This window comes from Mustela erminea, chromosome 2, assembly GCF_009829155.1.
Source record: "Mustela erminea isolate mMusErm1 chromosome 2, mMusErm1.Pri, whole genome shotgun sequence".
NCBI lineage: Eukaryota > Metazoa > Chordata > Mammalia > Carnivora > Mustelidae > Mustela > Mustela erminea.
In genome coordinates, this window is record NC_045615.1 from 80846398 (window position 1) to 80866164 (window position 19767).

At 32.4% G+C, this 19767-nt stretch overlaps 1 protein-coding gene across 2 annotated transcripts in view; it reads left to right on the plus strand.

Annotated features, from left to right (window-relative positions):
- FAT4 (FAT atypical cadherin 4) overlaps window positions 1-19767 on the plus strand; it is a 181899-nt gene that overhangs the window by 149307 nt on the left and 12825 nt on the right. For both annotated transcript variants that reach the window (XM_032333361.1, XM_032333360.1), the window contains exons 11-16: window positions 2076-2180; window positions 6557-6864; window positions 12727-12812; window positions 13790-13969; window positions 16877-17001; window positions 19025-19242. In XM_032333361.1, the coding sequence (XP_032189252.1) occupies window positions 2076-2180; window positions 6557-6864; window positions 12727-12812; window positions 13790-13969; window positions 16877-17001; window positions 19025-19242 (1022 nt within the window). The remainder of the gene's footprint in view (window positions 1-2075; window positions 2181-6556; window positions 6865-12726; window positions 12813-13789; window positions 13970-16876; window positions 17002-19024; window positions 19243-19767) is intronic.

The window sequence follows — 19767 nt, forward strand, 5'->3', positions numbered from 1 at the left end:
GTGAATGCTCTTATAGTGGAAAAAAAAATGCAAGGACTGGATGTGACTTTCTTGATAGCAAATAAGTTACTAAAAGTATAGCCAATAGGTCTTATTTATTCTCCATTGAGCAATACTAGTACTAATGAAAAAACTCCATTTCTCTAGAGGGATCTGTCAGAAATCCAGTTGGAAAACAACATAGGAGAGAGTCCTATGACAGAGCATCTCTCTGGTGTGATATTGTACAGGCTTATAATAAAGTTGTTCTTCCTGTTTCTCAAATGTAACTCATTGCTACAATACTTAAAACCTAATTTCTGTGCCTCTAGATTGGTAACTTGTTTATTTTCGTTATTTCCCCCTAGAATGGAAAGGTATTCTAAATATGTTACCATTTTGCCTTGTAAGGAAGTTCCCAATTTTATTTATAAAGAAAAAATGTTGTTTATGACACTGTGATGTAGAGAAACATGTTTAGTTAACAGTGTCATGGGGTCTGACTCACGCTTATAATTTTAAACTAGAACAACTGTGGCTACATAATCAAGCCACAAAAACAGAACTGAATTAAACAAAACTTTGACTATATTTTAAGCATAGTAATCATGATGAAATGGATTATCTATGCTCAATATTAAGTCTAGTTGTGCACATAAAACTTACATGTTTTCATAAGATATTTAATAAAGGCATTAGTGCAATCATGCTAAGAAATAGAAAATAGCTTTACAGAAACAAACTATTTAATTAAACAATTAACCCCCATATCAATTAATAGAAATAAACAAAGAACTCTATAATGTCTCATTGTTTCTGGGATTTGGAAAACTAGAAAGTATTCTAACAAATAAATTATTGAAATAATCTAAAGTTTATAGAAAAGTGGCATTAGAACACATTTAGATTTACATTAAAAAATTACCACCACCACCACCGCGGAAACAAATAGGACTGGCCATTTACTCTACATTGGCCTACCTAGAGGTTGGCTATTCAGTTACAGCTTTGCAAAGCCTGGATATGGGAGCAGACCTACACTGGTCTGTGCCATAATTTTATAATTTCTTTGGAAAAATATTAGCCTTCAAAAGACTTTTCTTCATCTATGAAATGTAAATGTTTTCTGTTGCTTGAATTAATCTCCCCCACCGAAATGGAAATGCAATGTTCTGACACTTACCTGGTGTGTGTGTGTGTGTGTGCGTGTGTGTGTTTTGACTGCCATACCCTATCTTCTAGCCTTCCTGGCCAGTAATAGGCACTCAGTCAATATTAGTTGACTCAACTTGAGATGACCTATGAGGATATTTTATAAACTGAAAAATATGCTGGTTAGGTATTAGTGTTTTAGGAAAAAGAAAGGTATACATAACCTGTAGCCAAGAATAAATCTTAAGAATTGGAAATACATGATGTGTTTCCTGATTTCTTACTCTGTTTTATAACAGATATGTGTCAATGAAGTGATATTTCTTGAAAGTGAAAGTATTTTAGTTTGACAGGCTAAATGAAGCCTTTGCTTACCTTCAAAAAATCTGAGTTGAGAAATCTTTACAGTGAGAATTTTACTGTAAAATTTCAAATCTCATTATAGAATTGAAAAAGGAAGTAACATTGACAAGAGAAAATAAATTCAGTGAAAACATTTAAATATGTTCACCATTTGTGATTTTCCTGAAAATAGTAGTTCTTTCCAAGATATAAATTTCCTAGCTATTTCATATAAATTATGTAAATTATTATAATTATGTAAATTATTTCCTAACTATTCTAATGCACCTCTTTATAATAGGATGACTAAATAAGATTTTGAACTGAGAGGTATTCCAATTTTCTCATGTCAAGTGAAATATTCTTACATTTCTGTTCTCCAAGATATGATCTCTCAGAACAGATTTTTAAAAATTTTTTATTTTTAAAATTTGTTTTCAGTGTACCAGAATTCATTGTTTATGCACCACACCCAGTGCTCCATGCAATTTGTGCCCTCCATAATACCCACCACCAGGCTCACTCTTTTACATATGGTTATGAAGTAATGGTATTAATATGTTTATGCATAAGATTTTTTTAAAGAGTTTGATACTTTTCAGGTAAAATGTGTGAATCTTCCGTCAACTACTGTGAATGTAACCCCTGCTTTAATGGTGGTTCCTGCCAAAGTGGTGTGGAGTCATACTATTGTCATTGTCCATTTGGTGAGTACAGTTTAGATGTTGATACAAAATACCAATCTGTTTTGGCTCCTGGTTTAGCAATTTGATTTTATCGTGGCCATGAGTGATTAAGAAAATACTAGTTGTTTTACACAGGAGGTTTTAGCAAAATGAAGTTACAAATGTTTAATATTGTTTAAAAAGTTTGAAATGCCATTGAATATATTGCTTCAGTTACTACTAGAAAAGTAATCAACTCAAGATAATTGAATTTGATGTTGTCTCCTCTGGACATTTCCCCTCAAATATTTATGGATGACTTCTTTTTAGCCTGGAACCTATCAAAGAAAAAAATCTTTTAAGCATTATCTGACATCACTCTCTATTTAAAGTCTTTAAGGATAATTAACCAAAGTGTTTTCTGTTTTGTTTTGCTGCTTCTCGTTTTTACATTAATTCAACCACTTCTGATAGAAGGATCAGTAACTAGACGTGCAGTTTTCATGATATTCTTTTTCTAGATACTACAAAATAACTAATCATAATTCAGACTAATGTGTTCTTTTGAGAAAGAGAGTTATTAAAATTCTTCTGTACACATTTATATTTATCCACCATTATGTAATGAACTAAAAGATTCCTTTCAGATCTCACTTAGATGTTACCCGCACTGGGACAGCCAAAGACTCTGAGAATAGCTTTGGAAAGAGCTTTTATTTTAACTTGGATTGTTTCATCAGTTTGTGATTACTACTCTACAGTTTGAAGGATACTTTACCCTACAATATATTATTCATCTCCAGATGTCCAACAGTAATTAGAGACCCTATCTCTCTCCATAAACAAGAGAGGAGAAAGATGTTTTTCTAGTCTTTCCTTGAGCCATCACTGAGCTATATGGACTTTCAAAAGGGACTCTCAATGTACAGTTGCAAATAGAGCTTCAAAAGAATCTGAGGTTTCTAGTAATAGTAAAATGTAGTGTTAATTCATTTTGAAATAATTCTGTGACTGTACCTGGTTTTATTTTTATAAAGCATAACATCAATAGAATGATAAAGAAAAACAGATTTTAAGTATCTAATTGTGACCAAAGCATTTTAGCAATGGTTCTGAGGCCCAGAAATAGAGAGCTTTGTCTAAAGTCAAAAAATGAAAACAAAGCAAAACTATCCCAAGGTGATATAGCGACTAGAATGCAATTTTATTTTCAGTCCTGTATGACATTTACTGTATCCTGCTTTTTAAAATTTCTCTGAGATTCTCACCAACAATGCCTCTGAAGCAGTGAAAAGCATATTAAAGTCAAAATAAGCACAACTTTAGATCTCCCAAAACTTCTTTCACTAATCTCTTATAATCCTAAAAGGTGCTGCTTTCCACAGATAACCACAAGCAGGTTTCATGGTTTAACTTGTGTTTGGAATGAAAGATAAAGGGGTTGGAATAGAAAGTGGACAAAATTAATTTTAAGTGAATGAAGAAAGTTTTTTACATTTTTAAAGATTCCTTTACATTGTAGTTACAAATATGAGGATTTAAGATAATTGTTTTCAAACAGAAACCAATCATTGCTGCAGTGTAGCTGAAGCAACGATCATTGCCCATTGGGCAAAAGTATTTTGGGGTCACCCTACCAGAGACCCCCAAGAGACTAACTCAGCAATATAAATTAGAGACAGATTGCATGCAACTGGCAGTTCAAAATTCTCCCTCCATTTCTTCCGGTGGCAAAAAGCAAAAAAAAAAAAAAAAAAAAAAAAAAAAAAAAACAAACAAACCCATGATTTAAACTTTTACATTGTCAGTTGGCAACAGATTTATAAAAGAAAAGAAAACAGAAAACCTTGTAACAATAATACATGACTTGAGACTAGAGAGATAGAATTAAAAGGACAAAGTATTTTCCTTTTCAAATTGAATGTGGGTGAAACATGCAAATAGAAATGACAGCTGGAATGCCTCAAACAAATATCTGGAGGTACTTACACATGCATCCTATAAAACAACATCTTAACTGTAATTCTGAAGTTGGACAAAGAATTTGCACTGTTTACTTTCTCATCAGTGAAAGATTTGTTGTTTGGATTTTAAAAATTTTTTTAGATTTTTATTTTTTTAGATTGTAATTTAGAAAAACATAAAGTGCTTAAGATTTTATAAAGGGAGCCTGCATAATGATAACTTCCTATGTATGTATCTATATATATATGTGTGTGTAACTACCCACACACACAATATTCCTTATTAGAGTAATTTTAATAATTTCTCTTGATCTTTATGTAGTCTTATTTCCTGGTATTTCATTTGAAGGGCTATTTTAAAATCTTCCTTAGTTTTTATTTTATTTCAAAAGGAAAAATCTACCTTTCTCTAGAAACAATAACAAAACTCTTTAAGAAGAAAAGTATTCCATAAACAAATACTTTCATGCTTGAAATATCTGAATCAATTTGTATCAAGAATCAATTTGAATAAAAATAGAGGACACCTTGCTAGGATCTATATTCTGTCTACATATATTTATATTCAGTTTTTTAAAAAGATTTTATTTATTTGTTTGGGAGAGAGCACAAGTAGGGGGAGGGGCAGAAGGAGAAGCAGACTTCCCTCTAAGCAGGGAGCCCAGTGTGGGGCTCCAACCCAGGACTCTGAGATCATGACCTGAAGGCAGATGCTTAACTGACTGAGCCACCCAAGGGTCCTATATTCAATTTTTTAAAGGATTTATTTATTTAAGATAAAGAGAGAGTTGAGAATGAGCCAGGAAGGGGCAGAGGGACAGGGAGAAAGAAACTTTAGCAGACTCTGTACTCAGCACAGAGCCTGATGGCGGGCTCTGTTTCACGACCCTGAGATCACCACCTAAGCTGGAACCAAGAGTCAGATGTCTAAACTACTGGGCACACAGATATCTCTATATTTAATTTTTAAGCCCATTTTCATATTTTTATTAAAACTTAAATCAGGAGAGGCCTTAGAGAACACATAGTACAAATTTATTTTTCATCAATAATTTATTTCTTTGTATAGTTTATCTTTGCTTTTTCTTTAACTTTGGTTATGCTTTCTGCAAAAATGATATAGCAAATGTATATCTAATAAAAAACTTTTAAATTTTGTTGTGTATATGTTTTATACATTATATAAATTAGAAATGTAATACCATGTGATATATAATATATATTTTTGATATACTATATAAATAAATTTATGACATTTCATATATATAATATATATAATTCCTATAATTTCTTTGCTTTTTAACTTCAGTTAATGTTTAAAAATAAATAATATGCATATTTCCTACACATTGATAACGAATATTATCTCAGGTTTAACAAAGCAGGAAAAGATAACACAAGCTTTTATAGCAGCTTCTAGGCCTCTTTAATTTAAAGAATATTCAGATATAAGATGTGGTGCAGTCAAAACAACTACACAATCAGGGGATCTGGCCTCAAATTTTGGCTCTGTCGCCTATAGTTCTGTGACCTCAGGCAAGTTTTAAATATTCTGTAAAATGATGGTATTAGTTTCTTCTAGCTGAACAATTCCCTGACTCTAAATTTAATGCATTTATGAGAGATGTACAGCCAAAATTAAGGAATGGAACCTTTGCAAGTTAATAAGAATCATACTATTTTGGCATGGGTTAATTTTCCAATCATTTGCTACAGTCGACTAATATTTGTGGGAAAAGAATTTTGGCGTAGCACTGTAACATCAATAAAACTCATTTTTCAAGTAAAAAAGGAACCAGCCCAAGTAAGTGGGAATGCTGGATTTCAGAAAAAGCAGAAGGCTATTTTAAAGTAGCCTGTCATAAATCATACCCAACGAAGGTATAAAACAAGAAAGAGATAAAATCTTGAGACAGTTATTTCCTTCCCTAACAGCAGTGATTCCCATCCCTGATCTTACAACTCTTGAAAATACCATGAAGACAGGGACTGATATTTTTCAAGGTCAAAACAAAATTTACCATCCTCAGTTGAATTGAAATTGTTTTTGAGAATTATATATTATAAAGGAAGTATCAATTGAAAATTACAGCATGTTAAAATTTGAAAAGTTTGACAAACTAATTTTGAAAGGTTTCCCGGAAAGACATCTCTTCAGACATAATCCATTCCACTAATTCTAATTTTTACAAATGGGACCTACATAAATATGTTCCTAGTTAGCCAAAAAAAAAAAAAAAAAAAATACAGCAGTTCTCAACTCTTGTGTGCTTTAAAGATCATTAACTTGTTCTATTTTAATTTAATTTAGACAGTTTTCTTTGGGGCATAATATTTAAAAAGCTTGTTAAAAGCAAGATTCATTATTGTAACTTGAAATTATCCTAATCAAAGCCATTTACTAAAATTTCACTGGAATTTCATGTGTTAATTTATCAATTCTCCCATCTACAGGTGTCTTTGGAAAACACTGTGAGTTGAATAGCTACGGATTTGAGGAGTTATCATACATGGAATTTCCCAGCTTGGACCCCAATAACAACTATATATATGTCAAATTTGCAACTATTAAAAGTCATGCTTTATTGCTTTACAACTATGACAACCAGACAGGGGACCGGGCTGAGTTTTTGGCCCTTGAAATTGCTGAAGAAAGATTAAGATTCTCTTACAATCTAGGCAGTGGTACATATAAACTCACCACCATGAAGAAGGTGTCAGATGGACATTTTCACACTGTAATCGCCCGGAGAGCAGGAATGGTAAGACATTTCATTCTATATTAAAACTTGTTTGGGGCGCATGGGTGGCTCAGTGGGTTAAGCCGCTGCCTTCGTCTCAGGTCATGGTCTCGGGGTCCTGGGATTGAGTCCCGCATCGGGCTCTCTGCTCAGCAGGGAGCCTGCTTCCTCCTCTCTCTCTCTGCCTGCCTCTCTGCCTACTTGTGATCTCTCTCTGTCAAATAAATAAATAAAATCTTTGAAAAAAAAAAAAAAAACGTGTTTAATTGTTGTACATCCGGTCAATCAAGCCTTCAAGTTAAAGCATGAATTGAGGTGCAAATTTGACCAGTTTTGTTATGAACTATAGCAGCAAAGAGGTAATTTCTTGCTTTTGCTCATGACAACTATTTGTCACAAAGAACAACTTGTCTCAAAAGCAAAGGAAGGTAAAAAATAAAGAAAACATCTTATTGCATAAACTTTTCATTTTATACATTTCCTATATTTAAGGCCACGTCAGAACTGTACTTAAAAAGGCTACTTTTCTAAGTATCCCAGCCCTGACTGAAGAAACACTTTAAAAACAAATGAAAAACTTTTGTACAAATAAATTATTGAAAAAGATGTTGCTAGCACATATTCCAATATAGAAGATATCAATCCTTATTGTACTCCCATTTCAACGTGTTGTCATCTGTGAGGTCTATGACATGGTATGAAAATGAAATTTTGTATGTTGATTATCTAAGGTATTTTCAGAACTATAAATTCAGTTATATTAGAGATTTCCTATTATATGCTATTTAATTATATGGCTCTCGTATTAAAATAAGATGGTACATATTTACTTAGTGTTTATGTTCATTAAACAAGTATTTTCCTTTATAAAGGAAAATGCATGGTATATTTTCCCTATTAGTGTTTGAAAACATTTGATATAGAACAATAGATTGGAAAGACTTATTTATTTATGTATTCATTTATTTACCTTCCCAACTATCTTTTCATGGATTCCCCCTGTTTTCAACAATAATCAAGGTTTTTTGAAAAAGTAAATGCTAACAAAACTGTTTTAAAATATTCCTAGATTTTATATCAGGCTTTTAAAATTATAATTTCTCTTTAAAATTTACATTTTGGGGTGCCTGAGTGGCTCAGTGGGTTAAGCCCCTGCAGTTGGCTCAGGTCATGATCCCACCAGGGTCCTGGGACTGAGTCCTGCATGGGGCTCTCTCCTCAGTAGGGAGCCTGCTTTTCTCTCTCTCTCTCTGCCTGCCTCTCTGCCTACTTGTGATCTCTCTCTGTCAAATAAATAAATAAAATCTTTAAAAAAATATATTAAAAATTAAAATTTGCATTTTACACTTCAAAAGAAATAGAATTAGAAAACATGAAGTCATGTGTTAAAATAAACATTAGCCAAAAGAACAAAATAAATGCTCTGAAATAATTTTTAAATGAAGACACTTGGGATCTAAAGACTATAGTTTTATCTCTTAGCTTTGTGGCAATCCTGAAAAACATAAAAAATATAATAAGTTATGTAGTTCTGAAACTGATCAGACGAATCATATATTTGTCTAATGATATAAGTATTTTTAACACTAACTTTTGGGAACACTATATTATTGGACTATATATAAGCAAATTGCAAAAAGAACATAGAAAAATTTTTTTTTACCATGTTTTTGTTATTTTTTCTGTGATCCATAGTTTTAAAAGAATAGTTTTTGTGTCCTTTAGAATTATAAATTTCATAAAGACATAAGACTGAAGCAATCTTATTATATTATTTTTTTTTGACAAATATAGATAACAAACAGACTTTATCAAAAGACGAAATTCTCTTTGTTTTTAGGAGTACTTTAAATCCATGCATTTTGGGACTTTTTTAATGACATCAAATACAATGGCTTTTCTCTCCTCTAGTATAAAGTAGGTAAGAAGATTTAGACAATGTTTTAAATAAAGAAATATTTTCATATAAGGAAAAAAAAAGAACAGTGATGGGTCTAAAGATGACCTGATGATTGTATCATCACTGTCAAGGTTAGATGTTTGGATATTCATCCACGGATATCCCCATATCTGCTGTGTTGCACTCAGGGTTCTACCAGGTTGTTAGATGAGCCTATTGAAATATATGTAAGAGGGGGCCTGGGTGGCTCAGTGGGTTAAGCCACTGCCTTTGGCTCAGGTCATGATCTCAGGGTCCTGGGATCAAGTCCCGCATGGGGCTCTCTGCTCAGCAGGGAGCCTGCTTCCCTCTCTCTCTGCCTACTTGTGATTTCTCTCTGTCAAATGAATAAATAAAATCTTTTTTAAAAAAAAGAAATATATGTGAGAAAACAATAAAAGTATTAGTGAAAATTCAGGAATCATTTTCAATATGTGTTGTCTTCCTTTTTCTTATAAACTTGGTGTTAATGTTTGATAACTATAACTTTTTTCTAATATATTTAATTTATAAAATGTTTACTTAACAAAATTACCCCTAACAATCTGAAAATGAGATAAAAAAAGAGTAAAATTTAGTAATAATAATTACAGTATAAAGCTGTGATATATGAAAAATAATTTATTTAAAAAACTCTACTTGGAAAGTACTCATTTGGAGCCTTGATTTGATAGTAATTCAAGGAGGCTTTGTTTATTGAAAAGGGGTTGAGCAGAAAATAAAAACTTGGTTTATAGATGGGAATAATATCTCTACCTTTTTTATATTAATGCAAAGATTAATATAAATTATTCTAAAATTTTATGTATTTGATATTAAATAAGTGTTTGATAAATGTTAGTCATCCTAAGTTTCCAACAATACTGACTCATACAGCCTTTTGGGGTTAAAAAAAATGTTTTACTTAATCTCAATAAAGTTTTAATTATGAGTAGTGCCTAAAAAGTCACACTGAATTCAGTGAATCCTAATAGAGGTATAACTAACAAAACTTGGAAATAATACTTTTTTTAGACTAGTTTTAAGTCAGTATGCTCATTTATGCCTGAGATTTTTAAAACCAGCCTAATACCAAACTAGTTTGCTCAGAGAAGGACCTCTAGGAGAATACAGATTTAGAAAATTACGAAACTCCTGATGATCAATTTATCCCAGCATTATGGAACCTGACAGAATTAGAACAAACGTGAGGTCTGCTATCTGTGTTGTGTGTTAGGTCTTCCATGAGCCATAGTAATTTCCTAATAATGACAGGACCCTAATGGGGCATAGCAGGTAGCACCTCACCCCGATTCTCTCCAAGCATATGTGAGATAACCATTTTGCTAAGATGTTGTCAACAGACTTTTATGTAGAATAGATGATTTTATCTGATGACCTCCCAGGTCCCTTTAAATTTCGTTAAGATTTAATTCTATCGAACTAACCTTTGGGAGCAAGAGGGAGAGCAAAGAAAGAGGTACTGTGGGCCTGCCAGAATGGATAGAGAACAAATGCTTTCCGTTCATTTGCACTATGTGGCCATAGTCATCCAGTTTTAAAGAATACCAAATGTGGAAAAAAATACCTTTGTCATTAGTTCTTCGGTGAGAGGAAAAAAAATGTCTTCCTTTTTAAAGAACATCCAAAATAAGGCCCCTACTGGATTTTGAATCTGTCATTTTCTGCAGTTCAAAGGGATTTTGTTAGAAACTGGCAAAATCATTAACTTCTCAGCTTTGAATCATTGAGTAGACAGGATAGAAACATCTCAACTTACAGCAGTACTGGTAGAAAAATTCAACGGTAACAGAAAGCGCATTTAACTCTGAAGATTAAATTGCACAAGTTGCTATTCAAATAAAACTTCCCCTCCAACGTTCTTTCTTTGTACTGTATCATGAAGCTTTTAGAAAATGGGAAAATATATTCACTATTAAGATTGACCAAAATATGATGCCATTATGTAAGTTGTTTTTCTTTCCTACCTGAGACATTCATAAATATCTATGTGACATTCAGTTGTTTGTGATAGCTTTAGGGATCTCTAGAATGGAGGAACACTTTGCATGGTATACAGGAATATGTTAACAATTTTGTTTTAGAAATAAAGGAATTGTGCTTGAGTCAAATAGTCAACCTAGGCAACACAAGTTGTATCACAAAAACCCAGTATTGCTTTTGGGATCGAATACCACTCAATTATTATAGAACACTGGAAAAAAAAATAACTACTGAAAGACTTAACTAAATAGGGCATGAATTCTTGACATAGAATTGGAAGAATAAATGTTTCCTAAGAATATTAGTATTTATTATAATTGCCTTGAGTATGTGGCCAGAAAAAGATTTACATGGCTCATGAGAATTTATTATATGGAGTTTATAGTTGGTTCTAATAATTAACTGATAGAAGTATTTTTGAATATTTTATTCAGTAGTATTTGATGCACAAAAACTATAAATTGACCTCCTATATATATATATTGTTATGGACAAATATACATTGTTATGGACAATCTCTAAAAATAATACCCATTGTTGATAAACATCTAAACATTGGATGTTAAGGAAATGAATCATCCCCATATGATATAATTCAAGAAAACAGAAAACTTGATGCTTTTATATGTAAATCAGGTGTAATGTTAGTCAACTTGTTTAACCTCCCTGAGTTGTTCTGGACATTTGCTTTGCTTTCATTACAATTAACCTCAAATGAAAACCATTCTTATAAATTAATACTTAGATAGTATTTATATTTTTATTATAATGGACAAAGTGGGATTAGCCCTGTTCTATGGCATTCAAGTAAATTTAAGTAGAACCCTTTACTGTCTGCCTTGGTAGAAACCCTTAGTCCTTCTGTACTTCTGGATTTGGCGTTAAGCATTCTGTGATTTACTGGCCATGTTCTGAAATACCACATTGGGAATATCATCCTTATAATTTCACCAACTAAATTTTGCAAAGTTTTGTCAGTTGCAGAATTTTACTGCAGTTTGGGGAACAAAGGAGGGGCATCACAATAGCATTGCAGAACACAGAATAATGTGAATATGCAACAACCTTGGTCTTAAACCGGACCACAGCCATCTCTAGCGACCATTGCTCAATATAGACAGCCCTGACTTCTGTCATATTCCTGAACCTTGTGATCATGATTTGATGACTGCATTTACTGATCAAATAGAGTATTCAGCATTCGTATATTCTAGTGAACAGAAGACTTTTGTCTCAAGGATATGCATCCCTTGGAATGCAAAAACAGTTACTGTTAGTTGTAATTTAAAGATTATTGGGGAGTTTCTACTATATCATAATAGATGACAATGCATTCTGATAATGCATAAATATACTGTAATATACTTTTTATAAATAAAGATTCTTATCATAAGTGGAAGGGACAGCTAACTGACTTGTTGACTTTGTCTCAAACCTTATCCTTAGTACAAGAACAACAATTTTCATAGATTGCTATAATAATACGCTATGCTTTGAAGATATTTTTGTATATATGACTAACATATAATTGAAATAAGACTTCTGAAAAATCAGAAATCTAATGTCTTTTCATTTGTTAGAATAGCTGGGTAATACTTTAAACACATTTCTTAAGATAGTAATCCCAAGAAGCTGTCCTCTATGTCCCATAAGTTTCCCATATGATACTGTAAGAGACATTAATGGCATTTATAGTTATTCATTTGTGAAACGAAGGGGCTGGAGAAGATTTTTCAAAGTATGTTCCCATCTCTTCTATGTAACGATTTCATAACTTTAGACATGTAAAAGAAATATGTGCTCCAAATTTGATACTATAATTGTATTATGTCATAATATACTAATTGTTATCACAATTTCAAAAAAAAATGTCCATGTAGATATAAGTGTTAGGTAATGTTGGCTGAAAAGGACAATAGGGATGGCAGAAGTCAAGATGACCATTTCCTTCTACTTTATAGGCAGCTTCTTTAACCGTGGACTCTTGTACTGAGAACCAAGAACCAGGGTATTGCACTGTCAGTAATGTGGCAGTTTCAGATGACTGGTGAGTAAAATTATTAGCTTGATCTTTATTATCAAAAAGGAAATTAAACAGGGGTGCCTGGGTGACTCAGTCATTTGAGCGCCTGACTCAGTCTCAGCTCCAGTCTTGATCTCAGGATCAGGAGTTTGCGCCCTGTGATAGTTTTTTTTTTTTTTTTTTTTAAAGAAATTATACATTTAAAGATAATTATATTATGCTGAGTGTTGCAAAAGTTTACAATAGTTTATCCTCTCCAAAGGAATTTTCATGTTGTAAAATGAAAAGTTAATAATTTGTATATGGAATATATAAAAATGGTGTGAAATGGAAGTGGTAGAGGTGAGGATAAAGTCGGAGGAAGGAAAGAGTAACCCAGGCCATACTCTTTGACATGATTGGTGAAATCATTGCATGTGACCTGGGTCCTGCAAGGTTAGGCTAGGGACTGAATTAATTTTAAATACCTTCTCTGAAAGCTGCATATGACAATTATTCACAGATACTTTTCAACAGTGCCTCAAGCTGAAACACAGCATTATGCCATCTAAAACATAAGTGATTTTAGAAATAGCAACAGAGAAAAATAAATATCAACACATCATCCATGACATTAATTAACTTATTGGCATCATTATGATCTTGTAGTGAAGAAAAACTATAAACTAACATTAATATTAGAGTTGTCACTATTTATACTGCACGGTATCTTCTTTCTGATAATATGCTTCCTCTTGCTAACTCAACATTGTTTTATACATCCCATTTGACTAACTGAAAATGTCATTTCCATAAGTTTTATTATTTTTCATGCCTTAAAAACCTAATAATCCTGTAGAAATCTGTCAGGAGATATGCACCAATAGGTAATATTTTCCATTCAAATTTACCACGTTATAACACATGCCAGAAAAAGTTATGTTCACTCTTTTTAAAACTAAACATTCTACTGAAATCTATCGTGTTGGAACTAATATACTTATCTTTGCTTTCTTATGTAGGACTCTTGATGTTCAGCCAAATCGAGTCACAGTTGGAGGTATCAGATCACTAGAACCGATCCTTCAGAGGAGAGGACATGTGGAAAGCCATGATTTTGTTGGGTGTATAATGGAATTTGCAGTCAACGGAAGGCCTCTGGAGCCCAGCCAAGCTTTGGCAGCACAAGGCATCCTAGATCAGTATGGCAATTTTACTTCTTACTATTTTAAAGAAAAAATGCACAAAATTTATATAATTGAGCATCCAAAGACGGAATTATTATGCCTAAAGCCCTAAAAGCATCAAGTGTTTTACATTGTTTTGAATTTTAAATATTTATTTATAGTTGCAAAATTTTGTTTAGCATAAATGTGATATTTACTTGGAAAGTTAACGTTTATTGTCTGAAGTCTAAGAAAGAATATATGTATGCACGTATGCTTGTATATGCTTCACGTTACCTTAAGTGGTTGTTGGAAGATTATAATGACTTAAGCAGAGTAAATCTCATAGGAATGAAACTGTCACATAATAATATATAAATGTTAGTGATAATGTATGCAAAAAAAACATTTGATATTACATAGCTTTATATACAAATGCATATTTTCAAAACTTGATACATCTTTAACAAGTGATAATTTGATTAATTGTAAGACATTTGATTTTCCCATATAATTATTGGTTAGGTTCCCAGCAATGATTTAGGAACTGTGAAAATAACATTATTTATTGTAAAAATTATTCTTATTCATAATGAAAATTGGAAAATTCAGAAAAATATGAAGTATCCTATAACCTAATTATATAGAGACAAACACTCTTACCTTATTGTCACATTCATGACTGTCTGTTCTTCCATAATATGAACGTACCCTACTTTAACTATGAATATACACTTTACTTGTTTCCAATTTTATTGATATTTTAATAGCCCTGTGCTTAATGCTATTCTTAGTATTTTACTGTATTCTATTTTAACCTTTACAACCATTTTATTAGATAGATATTATTATTTTCTGAGTTCCTCAGAGTTTTAAAAACTTGCTTAAAATCAACCAGCTTGTGAGCAGCAAAGCTAAATCATGAAGTAGGTACTTGGTCAAGGACAAAGCAGATCCTTGCTCTTGAGAAGTTCATAGTCCCTTTAAATTCATCATTACTAACCTCTTCTTTGGCCATGATTTTGCCTGGTGACATATTCTATTCCCTAATTTAACTCTTTTCCCACTTTTCTCAATGACAATCCTGCCTCTGCTTTTCACAGACTTTAAACATGGTCTCCTGTATCATCTTTCCCAACTAATGAATCTGCTTTCTATGTTGCTCAGAAAATTGAAGCAATCAAAAGAAAACTCCCAAAGGCTTGTCCTGCCACATTTGCCTATGAGCACATGCATCCCAAAGTATACCTTATATCCTGTTACTATGAATGAACTGCTCCTATTTCCACAAAGACCAACCCCTTTTATGTAATAGGTTAAATCCCCAACACCTTCTAAAAACAACTGTTCAGCTGTCTCATCAGTATTTCGTTCCTCATTTCAATCCATGCTGTTCTTTCTCCCTTTTTATTTTTTTAAAACCTTTATTAATCCCATTTCCTCCCCATCTTTTCTCTTTTGAAAAATTATTCTATCATTGTCAAAGTGATCAATAAGCTTTCCATTGCTAAAATCAATGGTCAGTTCTCCTCTTATTTGAACTTCGGTATTCATCACTCCCTCCCACTAAAAATACTTTATTAGTTTGTCCACCAGCACATGGTACACCCCTGGTTTTCTACTCCGATTCTTTGTCTCATCTGCCTGACCTTATCTTCTTGATGTCGTATATCTATATTCATTCTTTAAATTTTGTGTTGTAGTCCTTGGTTTTAAGTACTGTCTCTAAAACTCGTGAGTCTTTAATATTTATCTTCAACTTGGCCTCTGAACCGTAGACCCTGATATCCCACTGCCTACTTTCCAATAAATGTCTCATACTGAAATTTAAAACTGAGCTCCTGGCCTTCCTTCTTGACTTCTTCTTCTTCTACTTGTTCCACAGATTTTTCTATCTCAGAAACTGAACTCAATCCACCCACCTGTGCAGCCAAACATTTTAGGCTAGCCTTTGACTCTTCCCTTCCTGACATACCTCACTTCCATTGTACCAGCATCCAGAATGACATTGAAAAACAGATGTAAATTCTAAGCCTAACTTAAAGGCCTTCATGATACAGCCTCTCTCTTAATTTTCTAACCATATTTATATATGCTTCTTTGTTGTTGTTGTTCACTCTGCTCCAACCATATTGGGCCCCTCAGTGTTCTTCGAACATACTAGGTACAGTTTCTCTTCAAGGCTTTCTTACTGTTTCCTCTGCTTGGAATGATCTTCTACCAAATATGCTTTTTTCTCTCTGTTTAGTTAGGTCTTACAAAGATGGGTCCTTCTTTTACTGATGAATCTAGAGGATCCAGCAACACTGCCCCTCCCCCCAAAGCTCCCAATAGTCTTTGTCTATGTTAATTTTCCCATAGAACTTTCTTCATTCTAACATATTACACATTTACCTAATTTTTGTTTTATTTTGATTTTGACTGCTTCCTCCACAAGAAGAAATAACTACTCCATGAATATATGGATTTTTTCTGTCACTTTACTCCCATGCTTAGAATAGTATGCTTATAAATGGCATATAGTAAGCAGTCAATATGTATTAGTTGAGTGAGTTATCTGGGGAGGAGTTGTGTAAACAAATAAATAAGTGGCCCATTAGGTAACATTAACCAAAGATGTCGAACTCAAATGAAAATTAATTTAAAGAAGAAATTTTCACCTCTTTCTCTGTATTGTATATCTGTATTTTCTGTATTGTGTGTTCTGTATCTGTATTGTATCTGTATTCATTTGTTTCATGTTCTCCTTTATGAATAAGGCAGAGAATGTGTTACAGAACAGCTCCTTGTTTGATTAGATGCTCCAAACATCTAACTTGAGTTTCAAAGAAGTGAGTTCATGAAACTCAGCAAGTTAATAAAAGCTTATATCTAATTTTAACAAGTGCTCCCCCACATACTTTATTTTGTGCCTTATGGTTCTTTATTTTGATTTCACTTTAGATGTCCTAGACTGGAAGGTGCTTGTACTCACAGCCCCTGCCAGCACGGTGGCACATGTACAGACTACTGGTCATGGCAGCAGTGTCATTGCAAAGAAGGACTAACTGGGAAATACTGTGAGAAATGTATGCAAGCTGTTTTATTTTCCACTGGAAATTATAATCATCATGAAAAGTATAGATATATGCCCTTAAATATGTAATTATATTCCAAGAATTATTTTCATTCTAAATGCTAAAAATATGAAATGGTAATAATTAGTAAAAATGTAGTGACCTTTTCTACTTATTTTTTAACTTGAAGAAGAGTGATGTTCTTCTAGAATTATTTACTAAATTTTTATTTCCATTTTATGAATTTATTAATTTTGTGAACCTAATTTATAGGAATGTTACACAATTTACAAGGTTGAAGGCTATACCAGGTTTTGGCTTATTATCTGCCTTTAGGGGATATTTCTCCAATAAATATTTTGTATGTGGCAGAAAGTATAGATACTAAATGACTGAACACTGACATCATAAATGTCAGTATAATCTATTATAATTAAGAGTGATACTTGTATTTTATATTATTATTTCATTTTTTTAAGATTTTATTCATTTATTTTGAAGAGAGAAAGAATGGAGGGGGAGAGGCTGAGGGAGAGAGAATCTCAAGCAGACTGCCTACTGAGCACAGAGCCCATCACAGGGATCAATTTCATGACCTTGAGGTCATGACTGAGCAGAAATCAAGAGCCAAGCACTTGCGTGCCTGGGTGGCTCAGCTGGTTAAGTGTCTGCCTTAGGCTCAGGTTGTAATCCCGGAGTTCCAGGATCTTTCTCTCAAATAAATAAATTTAAAAAAAAAATAAAAAGAGTCAGACACTAACTGACTGAACCACCCAGACACTCCAATATTTGCATTTTAATTTACAGTTACTGGATTTGGTTTTGAGTCTTTTTAAATCTTTTTAGTAGTTATTTGCTTTTAAACACTAATACTGCTTTTCATAAGACATTAGGGACATTCAAGCCATCTCTAGAACATGGCATTCTGTAATTTTAAGCTGTATATCTCCCTAACTAACCCCAATGGGGTTTCTTTTATAAAATTTGCTTTATTTTCAAATATGTGGTTACTATAATTTACTTTCAATTATGTGATTACTACTTAAATCATTGCAGTTATTTGATCACTTCTTAAGAAGTCTTGATTCTATTAAAGTATGAGAATGAATAGAAATTCATGATCACATGAAGGATATAATATACTCAAAAAGATCTCACTAGCAGAAGGTATAATTATATTTCATTTTTAGGATAAAATCAAAACATAAAAAAGTATACTGTCACATAATATTTGTTATAGTAGTAGGTATTTTATAAGTAGGAACCCAATTATATCTGGAATATTAAATAAATCATTGGCTTGAGAAATGCCTGAGGTTCATTTTTTAAATTGAGATATTACATATACTATAAAATTTACCTTTATAAAGTATACTGTTCAATGCTGTAACCCTTTTGAGTTTATTTGCTTTATGTCCTTTCTTTAGCTACGTTCACCATTACTATAACAAACTTCTAAAGTTCAGTAATATGAACATTTTATCACATTGTGATAAATTATAATTATACATGACAATTACATATAATGATAAATTCTATGTGATCGTATGATTATTACTACTAATAAAGTTGCTACAAATACAAATATTTGATTGTGCACTTCTTTGTCCAAATTTGTAATCTGCTAGAGGCTTAAGAATATAAATCACTTAATTATGAAAACATATTCATTTATGAATTTTGGAGTAAAACTTATTATGTAAAGTAAAACTTATTATGAACACATTTTTCAACTCTATATTTTTTTTTTCAACTCTATATTTTTAACAGGTGATATCTCTGTAGGTATTCATGATTTATATCATATATCAAATATGTTAATGAATATTTCCCAAATGATTAACGTTTCTGAATTGGATTTAAGCATTTGAAATTAACTTACACAATAATTCACAAGTGGAAATATTTTTTTTTTCCCAAGGGGAGGATTGGCGAATATTGATTCTGAAATTTTTTATACTTTTTGTCACCTCTCAAAACTATTTAAGAAGCTAAATAGACAAATTCATTTTTCTCTTTCTTCATTGGCTTTTAGCTATTACTCCTGACACTGCCTTATCATTAGAAGGCAAAGGGCGCTTGGATTACCACATGAGTCAGAATGAGAAGCGAGAATATTTGTTAAGACAGAGCATGCGAGGTGCCATGTTGGAGCCTTTTGGTGTGAACAGTCTGGAAATAAAATTCAGAACAAGAAGCGAGAATGGCATTTTAATCCATATCCAAGAAAGCAGCAATTACACTACTGTGAAGGTAGGATAAAGCTAATGGTGACTTCATTTGACTAGACCGCCTGCTGTGTCATGGTTTAAATCACTTTGCCCATAATTTCTGTCCTTTTCTTTACAATCCATTAGAGTTCCGACTAATGCTGGGCACTATTCCAATATCATCTATCTTAACTATTCCCCAGGCTTGGCCAGAGTAACAAAGATCTGAATGGTTTGGTTTCTAAACATCTTTGTCTTGGTTTTGAGTAAAGACCACTGCTAGGTAGGCCAGCATAGAAAGAATTTGTTGCAGTTTACTTTGTCAAATAAAAATTCATATTTCTGTTATTTCTCTATTTTTAAACAAAGTAAAACAAAAAGACAATGTGTCTTTGAAATTTAAAAAAAAAGTCTCCAAAAATTATTCCAAACACTAATATGTTTATATTAATTGGTGGGACTAAAGTAAGGAAAATCATTTTTAAATTATCTGGCTTTATTCTGGAGCATATAGCCAATTCACTAATTTCACAGGGTATACCCTATGAAATTAAGTATCTTTGGAATT